The 25,478-nt window shown below is 48.9% G+C and overlaps 1 protein-coding gene across 3 annotated transcripts in view; it reads right to left on the reverse strand.

Annotated features, from left to right (window-relative positions):
* Prkca (protein kinase C, alpha) overlaps window positions 1–25,478 on the reverse strand; it is a 398,627-nt gene that overhangs the window by 42,503 nt on the left and 330,646 nt on the right. For all 3 annotated transcript variants that reach the window (XM_017597006.3, XM_039085211.2, NM_001399299.1), the window contains 4 exon segments: window positions 7,739–7,876; window positions 5,103–5,276; window positions 2,826–2,917; window positions 282–344 (listed from right to left, as the gene is read on the reverse strand). In XM_017597006.3, the coding sequence (XP_017452495.2) occupies window positions 282–344; window positions 2,826–2,917; window positions 5,103–5,276; window positions 7,739–7,876 (467 nt within the window).

Here is a 25,478-nt window from a genome sequence, read left to right on the forward strand (position 1 = left end):
GCTGCTCTCTGACCTCTGTTCAAATGCAAGGCAGAGGAAGTCAGCAGAGTGGAAGATGTGGACCGCGGAAAAGAGACATGTCACATCCCCAAGTCGTGACAACGACAAAGTGGCTCCGGTTTGCCCTGTGGGTGCAGAAGCAGGTGGGTCTCAGCAGGTCTGGGTTCCCAAGGGGCTGTGGACTCGACATCTGAAGTCCCCATCACAGGATCTGTCCCCTGCCCACGAGGGCTCCCCAAGCCTCTCCACCCTTCTACTGCAGGGAGGGCTTCAAGACACACCTGTAAATGATTCCTCTTTTGTGAAGAAAGAACAGTCCGATGGAGATCTCGGCTGCATAGAATCTGCAAAAGAAAGTGTGCTTCAGAGAGCTGGGTTTTGGGACATTCTGAATACTTCTTCCACTCGAGTTGGGGCATCAGAGAGATAGGGGAGAAGGGGGGAGGGAGGGAAGGGGAGGGGGACGGAAGGAGAAGGGGGATGGGAGGGGGATGGGAAGGGAAAGGGGAAAGAGGGGAAGGGGGAAGAGGACTAGAGGAGGGTAGGGGGAGGGTGATGGGAGAGGGAGGGGAAGGGGGATGGGGATGGGGATGGGAGGGGAAGGGGGAAGGGAAGAGGGAGAGAAAGAGAGATCAAGATCCTAACATTCTCTGAGATCACCCTATGCATGTTCTTTCCACGGCTGGATCTGCACCTCCCTCTTCATTTCTCATTTTCCCAGTTTTAAAATCTTTTTCCCCCTCATTTCTGCGGAAAGTGGGCTGCTCATTTATTCCCTACAAGATAATTTCTCATATAGAGATTTAAGGGATGAATACTTGTGAGAACCCCATGCCAGGAGTGCAGTTGGGGGTGGGGCAGGAAGAGTTTCCATTCTCCAACACAAGGACAAAGCAGATTTTGTTGTTTGAGAGTGTAACCTCTCGCAGAAGACAGAGCCTGGGGTGTGCTGTACGCTCTAGCTGTTTTATTTATTCTCTGAAGTGCCGGACGGAATAAATGGGACACGCACCATGATTCATGCCTGAGTTTGCCCTTTTAAATAATTCATAATAAAAACAGTCATTACCATCACTACAAAATCATTAATAGGTTAATATCTGGAACTCGGATTAAATGCAGAATGATGTTTTAAAATTTGCATAGCGCTGGGGAGCCTTTGAAGTCCAAGGAGCCACAAGTCTACGCCTGGGTAAATACACCCAGGAGGCTTAAAATAAACCCAGTAGCTGCAGAGTGCAGGGAAGCTGAAGTCGAAGTTCTTAGTGGGGGCTGGTAGGGGAGGCTAGGACAGGGCTGGGGAAGAAAAAGGGATAGGATCGTGGGTGATTTTCACGTTATTTTCCTTGTTTCCTTTATCTTTAACTTTTCTGCAGCACAGGAACAGAAGGGCATCAGACAAGGCAACATACAGTTGCTTTGTGTCATAAGATGGACGGCCATTCTGCTACCTTTGTTTCTGGCTTTGGGCTATCATGCTGGTTTACAATCTGAGCATCTCAGTACTCTGAGGTACAAGGAGTGGGGTAAGGGCAGGTGCTTCCGAAAAAATACGTTTGCTTCTTAGTAGAAATAAAAGCAGAAAAATCCTCCTTTCTATTTTTTAAAGCTCGCTATCTGCGTCCAGTTAATCTTTCTGGTGCAGATTATCCCACAGAGGCTCCGGACTCCTGTGATTTACGTTTCAGATCACACGTGGGCCCCAATCCTGGTCCCATTTGTTGACTTGACAAATGGATGCAGGCCTACTGTGCCTCTGCATCTAGGTCTGGGAAAAAGCTCTCTGCTCAGTTTGCTTCTGTTTAAATCGCAGACTTCCTGGATCCCAGGAGACTCGCAGGTATCGGTGCCTCTCTCCCACCCTGTGGATGGCTCCTCAGGTTCCACCTCGTTTCCCTGCTCTTCCCACAAGTAAGGCGCATCCCAATGTGATGTTCTAAGACAAGCTTCCCTCCTCCTGGACAATGCCTTCCCCCTTGGCCTGTGATGTCACTTTAAAGAGGTTTTCCTTCTCCTGCCTCGGTCGCCATTTTTGTTTTTTCTTCTTCCAGAATGTTCTTTGAAAATAAAGTTCTAATTCCAGCTCCATTTCTTCTTGCCTGTGGTGGTTCCCAGCCCCATCCCTATTTTTCTTCCCCAGCCAGACGGCACTTCAGAACTTCTGTGGGATCAAGCCCTTCTCAATGCCGTCTTCCTCTGCTGCCCTCCCAGCAGGCATTGCGCTCGTCTGTCTAGCCCCTCCCCCATTCGTGTCACCTGAGCTGCAGGCCACTCCCTGGACTCAGCTTCCCACATTGGAAGGCATCCCTCACTTCTGGGTTGGGGGTCCCCCAGTTTTGTGATACCCCCACCCTCTAATTCTGAGGTGTTAGTGGTACCCTGTGTAAACCTGTACGGTTTCGGCAATGTGTTAGAATTGTTGGATGGCTTTTTCTAACGCTGCGTGAGAGCATGGGCTCCCCGAGGGCTGGGCCTCACATTCCTTTTATGCTCTTGCTGGATGCAGGCCCAGTGTGGACCTTCCATCCACTCCGTGACTGGGGAAAGATTCCACCCGTATGGGTGTTAGTAGGTGATGTGGAAGTGGGTACCTACATGTATGTCCAGTGTGCCAAGAGTAGAATCTACCGGTCCTTAGAAATATCTATTATACACCGATCCTGTTGGCTCATCTGCTACTCCGGGAAGTTTCAGAGCTGAGGTCCAAGTGAGCAGAGCCGCCCTTGGACGTGTTTTCCAGAAGAGTTCTCAGTCGGGAGTATTGGGCTGTTTGAATTTCAGGACTCAAAAATAAAAGTTAATAAACATAAAAAAAAACTACTCACACTGCTTGTGGCTCCTTAAATTTTCCGACTTGCTGAATGTGGTACATGAGGTCCCCACCGTTGACGTATTCCATGACGAAGTACAGCCGGTCCTGAAGACCAAGGTTTACATGTGAGTAGGGTTCCTCCCCGGCAGAGTTTATCAGCTTTGCTTTCCTATTAGCAGACATGGGGTGGCCCTGACAGATCTGCCCTTCACCATCTTTTTCCCGGGGTGGGGGAAGGATATGGGCATTCATAAACCTGCAGGTGACAGCTGATAACGTGTCAGCCTACTGGTCAGGTACGCACCTCATTCCAGCTAAGGCCTCAAACATTCACTTCCTTCCCCCATACAGACTTCCCTCGTATGGATAATTTATCTCTAAATTAATGGTGGTGTGAAGACCCTACACGGGCCCATCATTTCATTTTAACCCATGTTATCGATGGTGCACATGAGTAAGAGATGGCTTACGACATCCAGGAGCTACGCTGGGCTAATGTAGTAAGGTGCTTAAGTGGATGCTTCTGAAATTCTACCTCTTGGGGTTAGATTGGACTCATAAATTTCACACACATAATGATATTTAGTGGGCGGAGGAGAGGGATGCACCATAAAAGGAGATTTTAATCAATGTTCTTTGCCTCCAGAGTGTGCTCGAATACGGCCTTTTTCTAAAAATTTCCTGTCACTGGTAAGCTAAGAGCTGGCCCCACGGAGGGCATACATCACTGAACCAAGTCAAGCCTGCATAGCTATGAGGCCATTATGTTGGAATAGATGGGAGAGACCAGGCAGCTTAATGGGGGGATAGCCACCGGCACAATGGAGCGTGGTGAGAGCTGACCTCTGGTCCATTCTACAAAGCGCCCCCTTACATCGGGGCTATTAAACATTAAAGCGTGGCTTGGGGAGGGAAGGATGATAGAGCTGGTGTTAAGAGCCCAGAAGTGGCTGTGGAACTCCACGCTCTGGCTTCAACTCTGTCTTCGTTTCTTTGCAGTTTTCCAGAACTGCACCAGTGCCCAGGGGGTCACAGAATGGGGTTAGGAGTGGGTTCTCCCTCCTACCTTCCCACTGGTTGTCTCTGGCACCCCGAGAGGGCTGGAGCTGACTGAGTGACCGGTGCAAGGCTGACACACAGTGGCCAGTGCCGGTTCTGCAGGCTCAGCGCACACCGTGCCCCACAGAAATTCCCTGCCTTTTGAGACTCTGAGCTTCCAGAGGCATTTAGGGTGTTTCCCAAGATTTTCAAGGGAGAGACCTATGCAAGTATCAGTTTCCAACCACAGGGTAGTTTCAAATGAGACAGTGACTGAAACTCTAGCTGTTGGGGGAGTGAGACCTGACAACCGTTCCTTTTGAAAGTGGGGCTTGGAGCTGGAGAACACCCCAGCTCTGCTCATCAGGTGACATCTTAGAATGCACAGTTGTGTGGAGAGCTGGTGTCTTGGTAATTTGAACATTTCTTTTTCATTTCACTCTGTGCCTAAGGTCATCAGATCTTTTTCCTGTAGAGGGTCAGATAGGTGGTGCAGGGTTTGCAGGTCTCTCGCAACTCCTCAGCCTTCACAGTGGGGAAATAGCTGCAGGTGACAGGGAAGTGGACGGACACAGCTTTGTCCTTAGAAACTGACTTCTGAATGTTAAAATTTGAATTGCATATGCGGGGAAATATCATACTTCGGGGTTATTTCTTGCCACCTTTCTCACAGCTCGCGGCCACGGGGCAGGTCACAGCCGGCACCTCCTGTTGTGCCACTCATTATACAGAGATCAGCTTCTTAGGAATCACGGTATTGGCATCCCAACCCTGGGCAAGGCAGCAGGATCAGGGGTCTTTAACGGCAGAGTTGGCTAGATATGTTGGCTCACACCTTTAATCATAGCACGTGGGAGGCAGAGACGGGCAGATCTCTGAGTTCAAGGCCAGCCTGGTTTGCTAGAAAAGGAGGCAGGGGTGTGAATCTCCAAGTGCTTTGTGTGAGTCTTAGCACAGGGCCTACATGAAGACGACCACTCACAGACAGCCACTTGTGGGACGCTAATGGACACCCAAATCCCCCCACGTGCAGGCCCCTTATTTGAAATGGCTTAGTATTTGTATTTAATCTATGCGCATGTGCCCACAGACACGAGTCATCTCTAGATTATTCGCTTCTAACATAATGCAGTCACTACTGTAATGAAGGATGGACAGGAAGCTGGATGAAGGTACTGAGGGTCCTGAGACCATGAAGTAGCTAGCCTCAGGCAAGAGGGGGAGGTTATTAGACAGGAACCATAGTCCTCACCACTGTCTGGAAGCAGGAGTGCAGCTGTGTCAGGAACGGGGGCTTGTCGAGCAGGGCCAGAACCCGCTTCTCCACCATGGTGCACTCCACGTCGTCATCCTGGATCACCACGTCCTTCTTCAGGATTTTGATGGCGTACAGTTCCTCTGTTCCCTTCCTGTCAGCAAGCATCACCTAGGGACAGAAGGAGAGAAGGCTCAGCCTGGTACGGTACAGGGTGTAGGAGCAGAGGTTGTGATGAACAGTGTCAGGAGTCAGTTCGGCAACAGTTGGTGCAGGTCTGTTTGTGACTCGTGAAAAAATATTAATACGTTTCGGTGTGGTTTCCTCATGGGTAGCATCCCCTTAGGTCCACATGGAGAAGTTTTGCTTCCCAGTGTGACAAGGGTGTGTGTGTGGGGGGGTGTGAGACCCTGTAGGAGCTGAGGTCTGTTCAGGCTTCATTTCTGAGGCGTTGATAAAATATGCTGACAAAGAAATAACTTGAGGGGTAGAGGGTTGATTTCAGCCGTCAGTTCCAGGTCACAGCCCACCAGTGCGGAGAAATCAAGGCGGGAGCATCAAACGTCTAGTCAGATCCACAGTCAAGAGCAGAGAGGCACGGGTACAGACATTGCTTGTGCTCAGCTCACTCGAGCAGCTCAGGATGGTTAGCCCAGGGGATGGTCCTTTGGGCTGTGTCTCTCGATATAAATTAACTTAATTAAGACAATTCCCCTATGCACATGCCCACAGTCCAAACCACTGTGGACGGTCCCTCATTGAACCCTATATCCAAGGGATTGTAGTGTTAAATGGGCAGTCAGAGCTGACCGTCGCTAACCCTCACAGGTCTTCAGGTTACTGTGGGTGTGCACCACCCTCCTTGGGCACCGTGGGACAAAGATCACATTCTTTGCTCGTTATTTTTCCCTGCCTGGGGAAATGATGAAGTTTGTTCCAGCACACATCCCTGCCATGATTGTGGCAGAGGCCAAAAGTAGTGGAACCATTCAATCATGAAGTGGAGAGGACTCTCAGACCACCAGCCAAAACAAACCTTCTCTCATTCTACATAAGTCACCCCAGTTAATTCACTATAGTTGCCGAAAGCTGGCTCATCTTGGCTTTGTGTGTGGATTTTTAAGCGTTGTAAGATCCCACAAGTTAAAATCACTCAGCACTCACGTTCGTTTTTAAAGCATCCAGGTGTGTGGAACAGGGTAGGGTATTGACAGGCAAAGCGGATGTGCTGTCTGTTGACGAGAGTTATTTAGTGTTCTTTAATGGGACTAGTTTGGAATTACCCATGTTCATGTTTTCTGGAAGCTGTCTGAGAGTAAAACGCCAGTGGCCTTTGCAGCCTTGAAGGCCCAGAACACAGACAAAAAAAAAAAAAAAAAAAAAAAAAGGCGGGCTCAAAATCAGCTCACCAATCTGTCAGGTTTGGAGCCACAGAGGCCAGACAACAAGTCCACAGGGTCCCATTGTAGAGTCTCATTGTGACCATCCAGGCTTTGGGCAAGTTTACATTCCCTCTTCGGTTGTGGAAATTAATCAGCTAGCATTTTGGAGCATGCCCTTGTAGTCTGAACATTGGGAAATGGACACACCACAAACTAATTTTCTATCACTTTGTGTGTGTGTGTGTGTGTGTGTGTGTACACACGCATGCATGTGTGCATGTGTGCATGTGTGTGAGTGTGTGTGTATGTATGTGTATGGTATGTGTGTACATGTGTGTGCATGTATGTATGAGCATGTATGTGTGTGCATGTGTGTGCAAGTGCATGAGTGAGTGCATGAGTGCATGCATGTGTGTGCGTATGTGTGTGTACATGCATGCATGTGTGCATGTGTGTGAGTGTGTGTGTATGTGTGTGTATGGTATGTGTGTGGTATGTGTGTACATGTGTATGCATGTATGTATGAACATGTATGTGTGAGCATGTATGTGTGTGCATGTGTGTGCGTGTGTGTGCAAGTGCATGCGTGCATGCATGAGTGCATGTGTGTGCATGTGTGTACATGCATGCATGCATGTGTGCATGTGTGTGAGTGTGTGTATGTGTGTGGTGTGTGTACATGTGTGTGCATGTATGTATGAGCATGTGTGTGTGAGCATGTATGTGTGAGCATGTATGTGCGTGTGTGTGTTTGTGTGTGTGTGTGTGTGTGTGTGTGTGTGTGTGTGTGTCTGGCTATTGGGCCTCAGCATCCACTTGTCCCCAGTGCTGGGATTAGCACTTCTCGCCACCACACCTCACAGAGTTTCAGAGCTACTTGTAAGCTCAGTGAGACCGAGCTATCGCCTTCATCTCCAAACTTTTAAAACGATTTATTTTATTTCTAATTTTGCATGTGTGTGATGGAGCACATACATGTGAGCACAGGTGCCCACGGACCAGAGGTATTGGATCTCCCAGAACTAGAATTACAGGTGATTGGTTACCAGTTGCCCTAGAGGTGCTGGAGACTGAGCTCGGGTCCTCTGGAGGGAAAGTAAGTCCTCTTGACTGCTGAGCCATCTCTCCAATGCTGTTTTTAATGAAGTGTGTGACATATGTGAGGCATGTGCCTGTGTGACTACAGGGATACCTTGGTCCGTGTTCAGTAGTACAGATCCAGAGTTTTATGCCAAACCCCTCTTTTCTTACCTTTCCAAAACTCCCCTTCCCCAGCACCATGAGGAAGTTGAAGTCTGTGAGTTTCACCCTGTCCAGGTTGTTAGATGGCTGCTTCCTGTCTTCTGAAGGGCTGATGACTTTGTTTCCAGCGGGGCCCAGCTTGGCTTTCTGAAACACGCACAAGCAGAAAAAGCCATGGGTCATTTTTCTCCCCAAGGAAAGAGTGACAGAAACCAGCTCGCTGTTAATAAGATGGTGTCAGCTGTGAGGAGAGGGCGATGGGCCGAGAAAAGGCATCCGAGGGTAAGGAGTAACCATGGCCAGAGGTTCTACGTACCCCCCAGGGAAGATCTGCAAAGAAAACGCTCTTCCTCTCCTCACCTAGCTAACAATTCTATGTGATTAACCAAGACCGCTTCAAAGAATCTGCTGACAGCGGGTGAATTCTAACTCTGGGATGGATAGTAAACTTCTTCAGGGTAAATGGTGTCTTGAGATTAACATAAGAAGCAAATGGAACCAGGCATGGATTTTTTTTTCCTACTTGCAGATTTTGTAACTTAAAACTAACCCATGTGGAGGAAATTTGTACCCAGGCAAAAGTGACAGCAGAATGTTCTCCGGGGAGGAGTTGCCTAATTGGTGAGCTTTGAAGATGGTTTATTGCTACTTTCAAATGAGCAGTAAGGACAGGGGGTGTTTGGTTAAGTTGAGATGGAGTTGACAGAAGAAACAGTGATGCTCCTGGCATCTGGTTCCAGCCTGGAGGACACCTGGTAATGATGCTCTGGCACCAAAAGGAGTTCTTGTACGATGGAGTCCTGCCACGCCGGAAGCCTGGAGGGAGCCACTGGTGTGGGACTCTCATGGGAGAGTCCCATTCTCACTGCCAATGGGGAAAAGCAAGAGGGGACAGCAGAAAGAAAAGGTGAATGAGACCCCGTGGGAACGGATGCCTCAGAAGTCGACAGGGAAGCCCCAGAGAAAGCAGACATGTCTAGTGTTTTGAAATATCTGCTTGACAATGAGAGAGGGGTAGTGTCCTATGGTTGGTGGATTTTCCACAGCTTCGGCCCCAACTTTGAGGGCAAGGGTAATTGCTTAGATGCATTCTGTATGTTAAGAGCACATAATGTGTGCTCAGCACAGCAACCGAATGAAGTGTGGATGGATTTGAGCCTGGCAAGAGCTAGGCTCTCACTCAGTTCAATGCCTCTATGCGTAGGTGTCTCTGTTAGCATTCTGTCTATGCAATGCCCCATAGTTACCTGGCAACATCCAGGTATGCCTGACACTATAAGAGGGGCTACTTGCCCCCTCCCCACTCTCTTTGCTCTCTCTTGCGCTCTTGCTCTTACTCTCTTCCCTTTTTGTCCCTTCTCTCCCCATTCTCCTCCCCTCTTCTCTCCATGTGCTCATGGCTGGCCTCTACTCTTCTATTTCTCTAACCCCCACTTTCTGCCCCTACTACCCTCTTAAGTCCCCTCCCCATGCCCTGAATAAGCTGTGAAGAGCCCAAGCCAACATTTATACAAGAAAGTGTTTCATGAGTATGTGTGTGTGTGTGGGGGGGGTTACAGTTTCAGAGGATTAGTCCATTATCACAGTGGTTAGGGTGTGGTGAAAATATGTTCACATTCATGGTACTAAAACACTAGTTCAAGTTACATCCTTATCCTCAGGAAGGAGGGAGGGTGACAGACAGAGAGACAGAGACAGACTGACTAGGTATGGGCTTTTGAAACCCCCAAGAGACAGAATTCCTCCAATAAGCCCACACCTCCTAATCTTTCTCAAATAGTACCACTTCCCAGTGACTAAGCATTCAAGTGTGTGTGTGTGTGTGTGTGTGTGTGTGTGTGTGTGTGTGTGTGAATGTGTGGTCATTCTTATTCCAACCACCACAGTAGGCCAATGGGTAGATGGCAGAGGAGGTAAGAAGGCATCTGGGGGCAGGAATCACTATGGATGGATGCCTCAGTAAGTCCGGGTCCTAACTCTAGGGAGAAAGGTGTGTTTGTAGGTTTGTTTCTTTATTAGTGAAGTTTCCCACATCAGTGAAGACAATCCCTCACAGGGTGGGAAGGCAGGCATGATCAGTGGAGGCTCAAGAAACATCTTTACAAAAGAGTAATTCTATTTGAGATGGCTCATTCTGTAATTTGGGGTGAGGGTGCCCTGCTCATAGAAGGTCCAAATCAAGACAAGGTAACATTGCTAATTGCACCCAAGATGGATAGTTGATTGCATAAGGGCTCAGCCTGTGGGATGGAGTTAGATCTCACCCGTGCCCAAGCCAGCCCTCAGGTATAAACGGCCCAGAAATCTTTATGTGTTGTCAGCTGGAGTGGCGCTGCCCACCCGCCACTCTGGTTTTCCTACAGAGCATTTCAGAGCCATTTCTATACTGCCATCTGCAGGGCTTGCTGTGTAAGGACACCAAACCACCTCCGGATATTGAGCTTCCTAAAGCAACAGGAAAATCTGTAACTAATTCAACTCTGCTGGTCTCGATCTTCCTTTAGGCAAGCCCCACTCATAGGAGGGGTTCAAAATACTATGGAGTTCAAGAAGACAGCCAGGGATAGCTAGCAACCATGTCGTGTGTGTGTGTGTGTGTGTGTGTGTGTGTGTGTGTGTGTGTGTGTGTGTGTGTAAGAGAGTTTGGGGACAGCCCTAGAGGCCTTCCAGGAGTGTCCCTCACCAGGAACCAGATGCTGTGAACAGCTGGCTTTCTCTTCTTCCTGTGGGTCATATCCCGGAAGGCTCGGCCATTCCATAACAAGTCCTTCTTCTGAGCCCACTATTTCTTCCTCTCGGTTTTTTTTTTTTTTTTTTTTTTTTTTTTGGTTTTTTTTTCGAATCCTCTCGGTTTTAAATGGTTTGCTCGGCAGCTAACTTCACAGCAGGACTGAGAGACTTGCTCTTCCTGACTTGCATATTGTTGACTCTGGCTGCCATGAGTGTAGCAGAGATCTCACCAAGAGTGCAAATCGAATCAATATAAGTGTGTGGGAAGGAAGCTGGAGCCGATTGCCCTGTTGCACAAAACCCGAGGTCACCCACTGGCATCCTTTACTATAGCAATGTAAAGAGGGACCGGCATCCAGGTGCCCCACTGGGGCGAGAGCAGACAGAATTCAGATGGCAGAGGCTGACAGCAGGCAGTGATGGGAAGATGGGTGCTCAGAATGCCCCTCCCATTCTCTGCCTGAGTTGAAATAATGTCAGGCCTCACTCACCGTGGGGCAGGCAGATCCTCGCCTATGCTTCTGGACCGTCAGATCCGGAAGACAGACAACCCTCTTTAACTTATATATTGGCTAGCTTTGGGGATTTTGTTGCAGCACCAGAAAATGAGCTATGACTCCCTGTGGCCCTTGCTCATGTGTGTGCTCTGTCTGGAGGCTGCGCGTTTCTCATGGGCCTCATGACCTCTCATGGGAGGGGATGACAGAAGAGGAAATGGGATTCCTGCAGCATGGGCTAAGACCGGGTAAGGAAAAGGCCTTATTGAAAAGCACACAGTCTGCGGTTGGGGATTTAGCTCAGTGGTAGAGCGCTTGCCCACCAAGGGCAAGGCCCTGGGTTCGGTCCTCAACTCTGGAGAGAAAAAGAAAAAGAAAAAAAAAAAAAGGAAAGCATATAGTTTGGCATGGTGGCTCATGCCTTTAATCGCAGCACCCAGGAGGCAGAGGCAGGAGGGTCTCTGAGTTCGAGTCCAAACTGGACTACGGAGGGAGTTCCAGGACAGCTAGGGCTACATAGTGAGACGCCATCTTGAAAACAAAACAGCATAAAATTATCCAAAAATGGGGGAAACGAACACCTTAATGTTGTAAAATAGAACGAGGTACCTCTAAATGCTAGAACTTTCCTGTGCTCCCTTCTTTCATCCTTAGGTAAGCCAGCATGTTTTATTGCCTTTGACTAAAACAACTTGCTCCTGGGGAATCTGGATTCTTCCGAAGATGGCACCTGAACATTTGTCAAGGCTGCTTTCATGACGCTCCCTGGATTCTAGGCTGTGAGTCCAGCCAGTGTCCTCCCCTCATGGGGAAATGAGCTAATGACCAGCTACTAACACATCTCATCTTGAACTACAGAGGCATTCCTGAAGCTCCTGAAGGGCTAGAGGGTGGGCGGGGTCCCATGCACTGTGAGTCTCAACACAGCAAGCCCCTCCCACATCCGCCGGAAGTGAAGGAGCGCGGGCCTTCCTGAGTCCAGTGGCTTGTCTGTATAACATGAGGGACTCTGCACACCCAACCGATTATTGCAGGGTTTCTGAATTAAAACACGGATGAGATCTATGCCAAACGCCTTGCATTGTGGTGTGTGGGCGATGAAATTCTGAGGTCAGTTCCAGTGTATAAGAGGCAGAGGCGGCTGGACCAGGAATTCAGGGTTACATGAGACTCTGACTTAAAAATCCGTAAAATAATGATAATAGAAATAACTTACATCAGGTATATGAAAAACTGGGTGGTGGGTTATACCCATTTTCTTTCCCCCCCCATAATTTTATCATGTTATTTATTATGTATACAGTGTTATACCTGCATATATGCCTGCAGGCCGGAAGAGGGCGCCAGGTCCCATTACAGATGGTTGTGAGCCACCATGTGGTTGCTGGGAATTGATCTCAGGACCTCCAGAAGAGCAGTCAGTGCTCCTAACCTCTGAGCCATCTCTCCAGCCCAAGACACCTACTTTCTGTCATGTTAAACCATTTGGAGCAGCAGAATTGGTAGTTTGACTTTTGGTAGCAGCAACGGCAAAGGTCTTAGTTAATACCGATACCTTACCTCGCTTGCATTGTGTATACCCAGTGCACTCTGGTTTTGCTACCTGAACAAACAGACCCTCCCCGAATTAGAGTTGTGGTGACTCTGCCATAGCTGTTGGCTCTTGTACCATGCATGCCTCTGCCTGGAACCTTTGACAAGAGGTTCTGGTTTCCCCAAGCTCTAAGACCCACATTGCAGTATGAACCTAAGTCTCCCAGGGGTTCTTGGGTAATGGGTCAGCGTCTCATGTTACTCTGCCCTACTTTAAATGTTCTGATTCGTACTTGTTTTGTAAGTGTGTCTTCAATAAAAGTGTTTCCACAAGTTAGTGCAAGTATGGCTTTGATGAATATATTTATCAAAGCTGTATGAAGTGTGACATAGTGATGCCACTGAACTTGACAGCTGTAGGAGGGTCTATTTACTTCTGACATTCCACGGGTAGACAGGCTGATGGTGCCTAACCTTTGAAATACATAAGTGATGTAGATTTCTCTTACACTTTAAAAAAAATCTCTCCTCCTCCTTCCTCTTCCTCCTCTTCCTCCTCCTCCTCTTCTTCCTCTTCCTTCCTCTTCCTCCTTTTTCCTCTTCCTCCTCTTCTTTCTCTTCCTCCTCATCCTTCCTCTTCCTCCTCTTCTTCCTCTTCCTCTTCCTCCTCCACTTCCTCTTCCTCCTCTTCTACCTCATCCTTCTTTTTCCTCTTCCTTTTTCCTCCCTTTTCCTATTCCTTCTTCCTTGTCCTTCTTCCTCTTCCTTCCCCCCACTCCCTCCTTCCTCTCCCTCCTTCCATGATGTAAATGCTCTGTTCTCATTATTTGGATACTGACAAGGCTCCACAAAGCAGGATCAGGCTAGCGGAAGTAGTTGTGCTGTACAGAACCAAGGCTGTATAGCACAGCACTCCGCCTCTAAGGTCATGCATTCACCTGTGCACGCTGCAATATTAGCTCAGAGCAATTGAGTGCTTCAGAAGCAAATCATGAGGACCTGGGGTGGGCTTGCTAGAGGGACCTGTTAGCAAGGGTTAGTGCCTGTGTTTCCAACTGGCTATGAGTCCTGACATCTACTGCCACTATTCAGTTGCTAGGCAACAGGTTAAAAGGATGTCTACTTAGTGGGCATTACAGAGTCTCGAAAGCACAGTAAAGTGCATGAGAAGCATACTGTTTTCTAGCTAACTCATTTCATCGATTGGAACAGGCCAAGCATTCTGCCCCTTCAGGGCCTCTGAGCTCTCTGATTCTGTGACCCACATAGGCACACCCTACCCATCTTCCTTCTAGTCTGCAGATGATGCCTTAAGACCTCAGGATCCCTCATTCACCCTGTCAACTGTCTTGTTTCCCTACTTCCCGTGGTTTGTGTCCCTTCTCTTCCTGCCACCTGGTCTCTTTATGCTCTGTTCCTGGTCATCCCTCTCTCTGCACTGAAAAGAGATCGAGGTCCTCTGCTGAGTTCTCTCTGCTCTATCTCCAGAGCTTAGGGCATATCTGGGGCACAGTGCATCTCAAATGCACTGAGTGAATGAATGTCTTTCACATAACATTTTCTAAAAGGCAGAAAAATATATTCATTTAAAAAATTATGATGCATACATTTTTAAAAAAGAAAAAACAGTTAAGTGCCTATGATTTTATCACCCAGAGATGATCCCAGTGAACATCTTACAGATGTCTTACAGCCTTGCATTTTCACATTTATTTACCATGCTCAGACTACCCTGTAACCTGTGCTTCCTGGTCATGTGTTAGGAACATCTCACTCCCCTGCTGTGGGACACCTGGGTTCTCTCTCTCTTCAGTGTTTCTACAGCAGGCGCTGCATTGTTTTCAGTGTGAATCTCTTGTTTTTAGACTCCCTAGTAGAGGCAGAACCAAGTCAGAGGTTTGGGTGGGGCATGGCTGTTGTCATGCTCACGGACAACTGTAGGACAGACAGGAAGATCATCGAGAGGAGGTGGGACTAAAGGGTCAGGGCACCCTAATTCCAAAAGACAGGCACTGGCTTCTCTGAGGGCATGCATTCTTTCAGCATTCTTTCAGATCTGGCTTTGAGACCATCTTCACTCAGGTATGTCCACCTTTGATACTGGGAAATGATGTCATCTCAAAGTTCATGCTCTCGGGCAGTGGCTCTCAACCTGAGGGTTGAGAGTCCTTTGGGGGTCAAATGACCCTTTCATAGGGGTCGCATATCAGATATTCTGTATGTCAGATTTACATTATGATTCGTAACAGTAGCAGAATTACAGCTATGAAGTAGCAATGAGAATAATTTTATGGTTGGGGGTCACCACAACATGAGGAGCTGTATTAAAGGGTCACAGGATTCGGAAGGTTGAGTCACTGCTCTAGAGCCTTACAATTGTATTTAAAATCATTCACACACACACACCCCACACCCCCACGAACACGTCTTAATGTTTTAAGCAAGGTGATGATTTTGTGTTAAGTCATTCACGGGTATCCTCAGAGTCACGCAGAGTCATGCTTCCTCATGAGGCTTGTGTGTACCATGTTTGACACACCAGAAGGAATTGTCTGGGAACGTGATATGGCCTAAATGTTTATGCCCCAAAATTCACATGTGGAAACTCTAACCCCTAATATGAAGGTGTGAGGAAGTAGGGGTCACAAGTCACAAGGCCTCCACAATCATAACTGGATCAAGTGAGTGTCTTCATGAAAGGTTCTTGTGCTTCCCAGCAGGTGAGGACCAGACGCCAATCTGTGCCTTCACCCTGAACCCCCCAGCCTTGAAGATGGCGGAGCAATGGATCATGTCTGTAAGGCATGTGGCCTGGGTGGCTTGGCTGCAGCAGCCAGAGCACATGACGACAGGAGAAAAGTTTACCTGTACAGCAAGCAAGCAGCTGTCCCTAGGGCAGGCCACCTCCTAGGTCCTGTGTCCTTCTGACTGGGAGTTTTCTTCCCAAGCCAGGAATCACAGATGAACAGCAAACAGATCACAGGTGTGCACTCCTCATGCTCCCCAGAACCAGTCAGTTTGTCAGCCCTGGAAGGGTCTCTGGGGAGCCTTCCTGTCTATAGCAAAGACACCTGCATGCAGATGAAGGTGCGTGGGCCTTGTAGATGCTCTCCAGAGCCAACTGCAGTACCTCAGGCTCCTCACAAGGTTGTGGTGGTGCTGGGGAGGGAGAGAAGGATGCCACTTTCTCCCAGATAGATCCTAACACAGAGCCCTGGATCCTCTGGCTGCAGAGACTGGTCCCCTTGCACTCCAGGTGGCCTCTGGCTGTGTCTCCCCGGTCACAGGAGGATGACAGAGCAGTCTAACCCCCAAAGGAACTTGGAGACAAGTGACACAAGGCTGTTCTCATTGCAGATGAGGAGTTGGGGTGACAAGTCTAAGTTCCTTTCCTCCCTTGGTTCTGAAGCCCAGACTCTTACATTTGCTGTAGTGTACCACCCCCGTAGCAAAGGTCAGTGAACAGTCTTAGCTGTGTAGCCTAATTCTCTCTCTCTCATCACTACCCACCTTGGCTGCTACAGCGTGAAATTCAGACAAGTGAGTCAGAATGACAGGCAGTGACTGGGGTCTCTGGGATGCGTTTTTTAATTTTTTTCCCCTTGATTCTCAAGTCACTCCTTTTCAACTACAGTGGACCTCTTACGCCTTTATAGATTTTACCTGTCAGTGCTGGGGGGTTGAACCCAGGGTCTCAAAGCCTTCAAAGCTAGCACTGCACCAACAAGAGCTGCATTCCCAACCCTGCACTTGTGTTTCAGAATGCCCGTGTCCCTCCCTCCTTGCTAACTTGCCAGGACAATGAAAACGAAAACTTCTCAGCACCCCTGAATTAAATTATCATCCAGTCTCTTCTGTGATGTTTGATTCCGTAAGTGGCACAGGACAATAAGGCTGTGCTGGCAAACTCCGGGGCCTTTTAACTCATCGAAGCACAAGGACGGGGGTTGGGGAGGGGATACACAGAGAGCCATTTCCTCAACGAGAACGGTTTTTATGGATGTAGCCACTGAGGTGGTTGCCACCTGGTTAAATGAAGCCAGGAAGCCCCAGGAAACTAGCAGGCCTCCATGTTTCAGCAATTGAGCCATACCCCTGGGTGGGTAGATAAATTAGATCTTTCCCTGGTGGTGTCTAGTCGTTTTTCTACCAAGTCTGGCATTTCTAGTAGCCATTGTTATTTTCTTTATGGCTGTTTGTCCTTCATGTTCTTTGGCTTGTCCAGTGATGGATGGCATGCCTAGCAAGCCTGCCTCATCTCCTTCTCATACATGTATGTATACAGATATTTTGGTCATATGCTCACCCCTTTATCATGTTCTATTTCCCTCCTGTCCCCACGGATTCCTGCTTTTCCCTCATGAGTTTCCATTCCACTTTCAAGTCTCGCTTCCCTCCCCCTCTTTGCTCCTTCCTTCCTTCATTTTTCTGGTGACCAGACTGAGTTAGAGTCAACGGGAGCACAGGCACCTTAAGAGCAGATGCCCCTCAGGTACCATTAACTGCAATAGCTCTCGGGGGAGGTGTGCCCTCCCAACCCCCACCATCAACAGTTAGCTGCTTCCAAGTCCTCAGGATAGATCTGGCTATTCCTAGAGGCAGCTTAACTTGCCTCACCTGGTAAGTGTTCCCTGGAAAGCTGTTGTCCCCAGCTGCTATGGGATGGATCCTGGGATCCCCAAAGGATCCTGTTTTGAAGAATAATTCAATTTTACCTTTTCTAGGTGTTTCCACCCATGAAAATGTAGTCCACCCCTGGATTCCCGCCCCCCGCCCCCAGGGCTGACAGCCAATCCGTGCTATGCCCACCTAAGGGAAGTCTGGCAAGAGTGGAATGGCTGTGACTATTATGTTAGACTCTCCTCACACTGACGCATTGCTTTTCCTGCCAGGAGCCGCCCCCTTTGGGATCACCCCCATACATGCTTTGCAGGGTCGGAGTCTCTTGAATTCACACAAGCTGTCCAAGTAAATGGCTGTCCAGACTATCAGCAATGCTTCTTAAAGGCAGGGAATTCTCTGTTACTGAGAAAACAGTTCCCGGGCAAGCAGATGGAAGGGGGTAACAAGACTTGCATTGATGGCTCCTGACTGTTTCTGTTTTAGTACCGTGGTGGTTGCCTAAAATCGGGAGCAACTAGGAGTGTGAACGTGACCATTTCAGGCCCAGGCAAGTTTCTGCTTCTGCTGCGGCTGGCTTGTGACCGACAAGGTGCAGGGAGTCTTTCTTTTGCCAGCCTCTACTGCCCTCTGCTGGCTCTTGGAGCGATTGCACCCTGGTGAAGAGCTTTTGCCTGGAATTTGCCCAAGGTTCAAGGGGAGTCCCGATAAATAAAGCAAGGTGGTGCGAACGAAGTGGTCCATCTTCCCAGACGGACCTTTACAGAAATGACAGGAACCACGAAGACCAGAGAGAGCCAAGTGTTTGTGTCAGTGGGAGCTTAAAAATCGCCAGACGCTTTACTTATCGGAAGCTGCATACCCCAAATGATGGTAGAGCATTTATGTCTCCTGGATGTTCTAAAACCTGACACTGCTAGCCACATGACTAAGAGTGGATCAATCAGAAGAGAGGGCGGAGGCAGTGGGCGTTGCTGGGGACCCCTGAGTGGGCTGGGAGCGTCTACTTTAGAACGAGAAGGAGATGGCAGCCTGAGGGATGGTGAGGTCGTGGTTGTTTTCACATGAGGGCAGGATTCAAATGAAAAGGTCGATGTTGGGATGTTCAGCGAGGACTTGAAGAGGAAGCTAAACAAATACCGGAGCTGGCACCGGAGCTGCCTACCTCCATGGTTGTATATTCAGGAAAGATGAACAGAGTGCAGTGCCATTCCCCATCCCCCGGGTCCTCCTCAAAGGGGGCCCAAACCTGTGTATTTTACAGAGGTCTTTGTTGCTGTTTTTATGAGTTTGCCTCTGAAATACTGGATCCACTCATTCCACCACTGAAATGTAAAACTTCTCTAAAACGTCTCTAATTGGCAGGAGCGAGCACTGAAGAGGAGAGTCAACTGCGTTGAATTTAGCACAGGACTTCCGCAATGTTCCGTTTCAGCCCATGCTCATGGAACATTTAAAAACCATCCTGGTTTTTAAAGCCCAGGCGTCTAATTATAGCTCTGTGAAACACCTGCTTCCAGGACTTGGCTGCAGCTGCACTGCTCTGCGCTCTCTGAGTCCCGTGGCTACCAGCTCACAGGGAGGGTGGGGATGTTTAAGAGTGATGCTGAGTACTGGTGCTGAACCCCACCCGTCACAGGCTGGAGTGACACTTAGGGTGTCCTTAATTTCTCTGGGACCTCAGTTTTGTCCACTGTAAAATGGACTGAAAGGTTACCTCATCTTAGATGAACTGAATCTTTTATTTCTACTGGACCGAAACTGGGAGCTGCTTTGGTGGCAGTATCTACCCATAGCTGTGACAGGCGGCCCTTGGTATCAGAAGAGATTCAGGATCGTTAGAGAGGAAGAGACGAAGCTTTAGCAGTAAGACTCCCAAAGAGGTAGACATAGAGAGAGCCAAGCAGTTCCCAGGGTTCTACTGCCAGTGTTGTCTTCAGAGGAATGGGGGATTCTGGAGGAGGAGTTTCACTGCAAGACAGAGGTGTAAATCCATACCTGTGTGTGTGTGTGTGTGTGTGTGTGTGTGTGTGTGTGTGTGTGTGTAATAGGGGAGCACCAGCCTGGTATATGAGACTGCTGGAGGGTCACTTTTCTGTGGCTTTCTGGGTTTGGGCTATGGGAAGTTGAGGTGTTACTTTGTTGCAGGTTGTAGCAGAGAGGAGAAGGCTCAAGTGCAAGCCGGTTCAAGGGTGGAGAGAGGCTCCAACAGAAGAGGGAAGACATATGGGTAGAAAGGCTCACCACATACCAGAAGTCTTGGGTCCTTCAGGGGTGACTCAGAGGCTTCAAAAGTGGATGGGGACTTTTGGATAGTAGTCCAAGAAAGAACAAATGGGGGGCTGGGGATTTAGCTCAGTGGTAGAGCGCTTACCTAGGAAGTGCAAGGCCCTGGGTTCGGTCCCCAGCTCCGAAAAAAAGAACCAAAAAAAAAAAAAAAAAAAAGAAAGAAAGAACAAATGGGATCTTACCAATGCGAGATGGTGACCTTCATGGCTACTATGATGGGGGCTGGAACAGTATGGGGTACAGAAAGATGACCTCAGATAAAAAAATGGGACTGTGGTGGGCATTTCTTCCTGTACCCCCACCCGAAGCCATCAGCTTTGTGTGAATGTGGCCACTCACCTATGGCCCTTGCTGAGACCAAAGATCCTGCTTATTTCTGTGTAGCCTGCCCGCTGAGACACACACACACACACACACACACACACACACACACACACACACACATAGAGTCTCTGGGGGTGTGCATGGGCTAGATGCTGACAAATCCACTTTCAGAAAAGCCCACAAGGTAAAGATTAGTTTGTGGCCAAGCGAGAGCAAAGCCATGCTGAGGTGTGAGGGGTGACTGCACTCCAGCTTTGCTGAGGTGTTGGGGGGCATCATTACCCACACTGGAGACATTCCCTGCCTCGGGCAGAACAAGCTAGGGTTCTTCTTCTAGGGCCACTCACAAAACGGGCACAAGAAAAACATAAAATAAGAGCAAATGGGACACACTTTGGGAGGAGGCTTTGTGGTGTACACAGTGAACTAAGCCATGCAGCCTCTCTGTCCCAGGTGGAAAAGTGGAGCAAACCATCCACCTGCTGCCTAGACCTGTGGTTGGCATGGGAACTGTCCCCACAAGCTCATGTGGTTGAATACTTGGTTCCCACTGGTGGCCCTGTTTGGGAATGTTTTGGGACATTTAGCAGGGAGAGCTTTGCTGGAAGACATGGGTCAGTGGGGATGGGCCTAGCCTTACTTCCTCCCTAGCCACTGATTCCTGCGTACAAAGGCAACCTAACCTTCCACTATGCCTACCACACCGTGATGGACTCTGTTCCTTCAATAAGCCCTTCCTCCCTTAACTTCCTGTTTGCTGGGCATTTTGTTAGAGCGATAAGAAAAACAACTCAGTGATGGAGAGATGGCTCAGCGGTTAAGAGCACTGACTGCTCTTCCAGAGATCCTGAGTTCAATTCCCAGCAACCACATGGTGGCTCACAACCATCTGTAATGGGATCTGATGCCCTCTTCTGGTCTGAAGACAGCGACAGTGTACTCACATACATAAAATAAATAAATCTTTTAAAAGAAGAAAAGGAAAGAAAAAGAACAACTCCTATGATATCCAGTGTACGAATGGGGGCTTCAGACCCAGGTAGCAAAAGAGTTTTTGAGTTCACTTAGAAATGGAAGAGAGCGTCACAGGCAGGCTCTTGATTCCTACTTCCTGGGGTCAGGGTGTAGGGAGAACCCCAGGAAGAGGTCTAGTTCTGAGTACCTTTTACATTCACTTGCTTAACTGTCCAAGTAGCCTTGTAAGCCCGGGGCTTTTATCTCTTCCATATTGGACTTGGAGAGGCTGAGGAGAGGCAGGCCAGCCAAATGACAGAGTGCCAAGGCTGCATGGCCTGGCAGTGGCAAAGCCGGGCTTTACCTCAGGAATGTGGCACTTCCTGCTACTGTACCGTGCTGCTTCCTGGAATACGAGGGGAGGTCAGAGTGAGGTGAGAGAGAGGAATGATCTCTTCAGAGGGGGGGTAGCTGTCCACCAGAGTTGGGAAGGGCCTCAGTTTACCTGCAGGGAGGGGGACCTGAGGGTTGATAGCTTTGCTCTGACTCATTTTCCCCTCCCCTTCTATCTTTTAAAAATTTGTTTATGTGTATGTGCACGCACCTGCAAGTATTTACATGCACTCAGGTGCCAGTGGAGGCCAAAAGGTGGCACCGGGGCTCATGGAACTGTGGGTGGGCAGTGCTCGAGCGGTGCAGGAAGGGAACTGCAGAGCCACCTCTCCAGCCTTAGCTCTCTATTTCCCTTTCAGTCAAGTCTGTGTTCTACCCTCTTGTCTGTTAGGAAATACAGCCAAGGGTCATTCCCAACACAGAAGGAGAAAGACACAGCCCTCAGGCCTGCCGCGTCATACAGGCAAAAGGTCTAGGTGGCTCTGAGGGTTCCATCAGCTCTGTTCATCCACTCGGGAGTGTTTATAAACAGAAATAGTCTTCGCTTCCCGGGGCGGCCAGAGGCCACTCTTATTTACGCTTAGGAGACAGAAGGGGCTACTCCAAGGGATGGAGTATCTCGTAGCTGGGTGTATTCAAGTGGGGTCAGTCTCGCAAGCTGTTTCTCCTAAGCTCGGCGTGGTGAAGCAGGCTTTGAAAAGACAGATGGCAGAGGGCATAGGAGGCAGAGCTCTTGAAAGCAACTCTGAATCGTCACACTCATCTGCATACAGCACGGAGAGACGGACACTGGAGCCCGACCAACCTACATATCAATTAGAATGCAGAAAGGGTGGGAGACAGCAGTCACTTGGTGACACCAGTGGGTTGGGATACAGGAAGGGAGGGGGATCTGCTGGAGGCTGCCTCAGTAGCAGTATCCCCCAGAGGGGTACAGAACCACCCCATTCTTGTAAGAGCAATGAAAACCCTGGGCCCAAGCCACATGTGGCCAGGCCTGATCTCTCACCGGCCTCAGAACACTTCTGTGAGTTAACATGGTCTTGTGTGAAACAGCTCTACATTACCTGTGGATGCATTCTGTTAGGCCCCAATCCATGTGACCGGGCATTCTTGTGAGTGTCTGAGAGGGCATGGCTGGGTTCTCAGTGATTTTACACGCCGATTACTCTTCAAAAGTTAGAGTAAAACAACCCACATAAGTCTTTTCTCTTTCCCCAGTTCAAGTTACCCTTGGCCCTGTGACTCTCTACCCACTAAGGGCTCCTGCCTCGAACTTTGTATGTGGCGCATCGTGACCTTGAACTTCTAAGATCTGTGCCTCTACCTCCTGAGTGCTGGGATTACAACATGTCCTCCTCCAGGCCGAGTGTATGTTATCCCACGCTGTGGATCAGACCCAGGGGCCTCCCGCACACAAAGCAAGCAAGCACTCTTCCCTGAGTGACATCTCCAGCTTGTTTCCTCGCTCCTAACAAAATCTGCTTTCCCGAGGGTTTGGAGGCTCTCGGGGGAACTCCAGATGCCTGAGATTTTCCCAGTAAAACAAGCTGGGAGACACGCATTAGCCTGCCTCGGTTAACTGGAGGTCAGGTCACCAGGCTCCCAGTCCTCCAGGCTCCCCACTCCTGTCTAGAAGCCCATTGTGACTAGAAAGCTTCACCATCCCAAGTGTTAACATGAGGGGCAATGAACCAATACACTCTTAACATGACAGAAGCAGCCATGGAGGTCTGTCAGAGTGAGGCACCTTCAGAGAGAAGAAAACCAGAGCCTGGTTTTCACAGCCCAGTTCCCACAGCCTGAACGGATCCAATGAGGGGAAAATGCCTGGTTCTCAACCAGCCTAACACTAATGCAACCCTTCAGTACAGCTCTTGACACTAGTGACCCCCCCCCCCGCCGTGTATAAAATTATCTTTGTTGCTACTTCAGAACTGTACTTTGCTGTTGTGAGTCGTAAATATCTGTCTTCTGATGGTCTCAGGTGACCCCAGTGAAAGGGTCATTCGGCCCCCAAAGGCATTGCGACCCACAGGTTGAGAATCACTGGGTAAACGCCTGAGACATTAGAGTGGTAGGTAAGGCTTGCTCTACTGAAATGGGAAGCTCTTCATGTTGTAATTATGCGTCTTTAGGTCAGAACTTAATCTATAATTATTCTCAAAATAAGGTATTTTGTTCTAACCACCAAAGCTTTGTTCTCTGGCTAGAGCTTTTAATCTCTAACACGACTAAAAGGAACCAACCGGCAACAAAAACATGCATTGGAACCTTGAAGTTGGGAGCGTAAGGCAGCCTTTTTGATATGTCAGTGGCCCCTTTCTGCTTTCGTACCTCTAGGGCTGAGCTCAGAGGCCCTGGGAAATGCCTGTCAAGCTTTCGGAAATCCCGGCCTCCAACTTCCATTTGTGATAGGCTACTCCAGGAATACCTCCAAGGGAGATACCTCAGTACAAATGCTTTGCAACCTCAGAATCTTCCACAAGCCCCTGAGTAGTTACCCTTGGACTCAAGTAGGTCTACAAGTAAGCTACAAATTACAAAGCTTGGTAATCTTTGGCCATACTAAACTACCCTGAAGTCTCCTGGAAGACACGGGAGGTGTCAGTCTGAAGCCCCGGCACAACTGCCCTTCCCACCCTTAATGGCTGTAGGGAACACAGTCTGGACTCATGGCTGTGCATCTGGACATCCAGGAGAAGTCAAGATGGCGAATGCTAGGAAGTCACACTGGTGCCTCTTGTTCAGGGTAAGGGACATGGGAGCCATTGAAGGCACCAAGTTCCTGGGCTCCGACACTCATTTGGCCCAGGTAGTTTGGCAAATGTCGCCGGTCACTTACATATCACAGCAATGCTCTCAAAGGATAAGAAGACTGCATCCATGAGAATTAGCAAAAGCCCCCAAATGCCCATGAGTATCCCAGGCCCGGGTCACCAGACTTCATTTTGGAAACTGCCGTTTTGAATTCTTAAAAAGTAAAAAAAAAATTTGAGATAAAATCTCCCTATGTTCCTCTGGCCAGCCTGTAACTCATTACATAGAACAGGCTGGTCTTGAACTCATAGAGAGCTGCCTGCTTATTCCTCCTGAGTGCCGGGATTGGAAGTGTGCACTGCCATGCCTGATTTGAAAGCCTACTTTATTCTTATGTGTATATGTCTATGGCTGTGTGTGGACATGCGCACATGAGTGCTGGTGCTTATAGAATCCACAGGGGTTGTATCTCCAGGGGCTGGAGTTATAGGTAATATGAGTCACCTGATGTAGGTGATGGACCTTAACTCAGGCCTTCTGAAAGAACTGTAGGCGCTCACTCACTCTTACCCACTGAGCCAATATCTCCAGCACTCCCAATTTGGGCTCTTGAGACCCCTCTGGTCCTAAGCTCTTGTTGGCACGGTGCAGTAACATCAGGGTGGCAGCACTCTCAGCCATGAAGCTTGGTCAGTGTCGGAAGTCACTGGCAACTAGACAAAGGGGACTTGTAGCCCTCTCAGCCATGAAGCTTGGTCAGTGTCGGAAGTCACTGGCAACTAGACAAAGGGGACTTGTAGCCCTGCTCACCCACGGGGACATTAAAGGAGAAACGTGTTCTGCACCATCTGAGACGCTTGGGTCTTGTTTAGAGAGTGAACAGAAGGTAGTGGAGGTCTCCTGTCTCCATTTCTCCACACTCTACCTCCAGGAGTGGAGCCTGACATAGACAGGGCAGATGCGTGCAACTCGCTAGAAACCGCCAGACTCCCTGATTGCTGGGATCACAGCATTGGAAAGAAGTTGGCCTGTGTCTGACAGCAATTCTTGACCCGTGTGTGTTTTACCCAACTGCTACAGGGCTTTGGACATGCAAAGTAGGGTTTTACTCCAAAATGGTTCTTTCCAACCACCCTCAGAGATAGGTGTGTCTAGCAAAGAAGCCACCTTTAGTTTGTACAATGGGATCAATTTCAAGAAGCTTGAGGATTACAGCAAAGTCTATGTAGGTTGAATGTGATTGGGACTTAGGGAAGTAGAGAAGAGGAAAATAAGCCAGCACCTAGATGAATAGATCAACATGGTGCTTGCATGCACCACACACACACACACACACACACACACACACACACACACACGCTCAGAACGGTGCAGGATAGAGCAGAGGAGGGGGCAGGAAATAAGAAGCACCATTTCAGACAGGAGACCGGAGTCCTTATACCACTGACTTTGGAACTGTGCTCCTTCTGGGCTGTTCCTTTCCTGTCCACAAAGATGCTCTTAAACACCCTTCCCAGGTCGAATACGCTTAAATTCTGCTAATCCTGGCATCCTGGATCTTTTGTAGAGGACCAGAGGGCACAGATTTCAGGCTTTTCAGGCTATTATTCCTTCTGGTAGTGCTGTCTCCATGAACTAAAGCACCCCCC

The sequence above is a fragment of the Rattus norvegicus genome, chromosome 10, assembly GCF_036323735.1.
Source record: "Rattus norvegicus strain BN/NHsdMcwi chromosome 10, GRCr8, whole genome shotgun sequence".
Taxonomy (NCBI): Eukaryota; Metazoa; Chordata; class Mammalia; order Rodentia; family Muridae; genus Rattus; species Rattus norvegicus.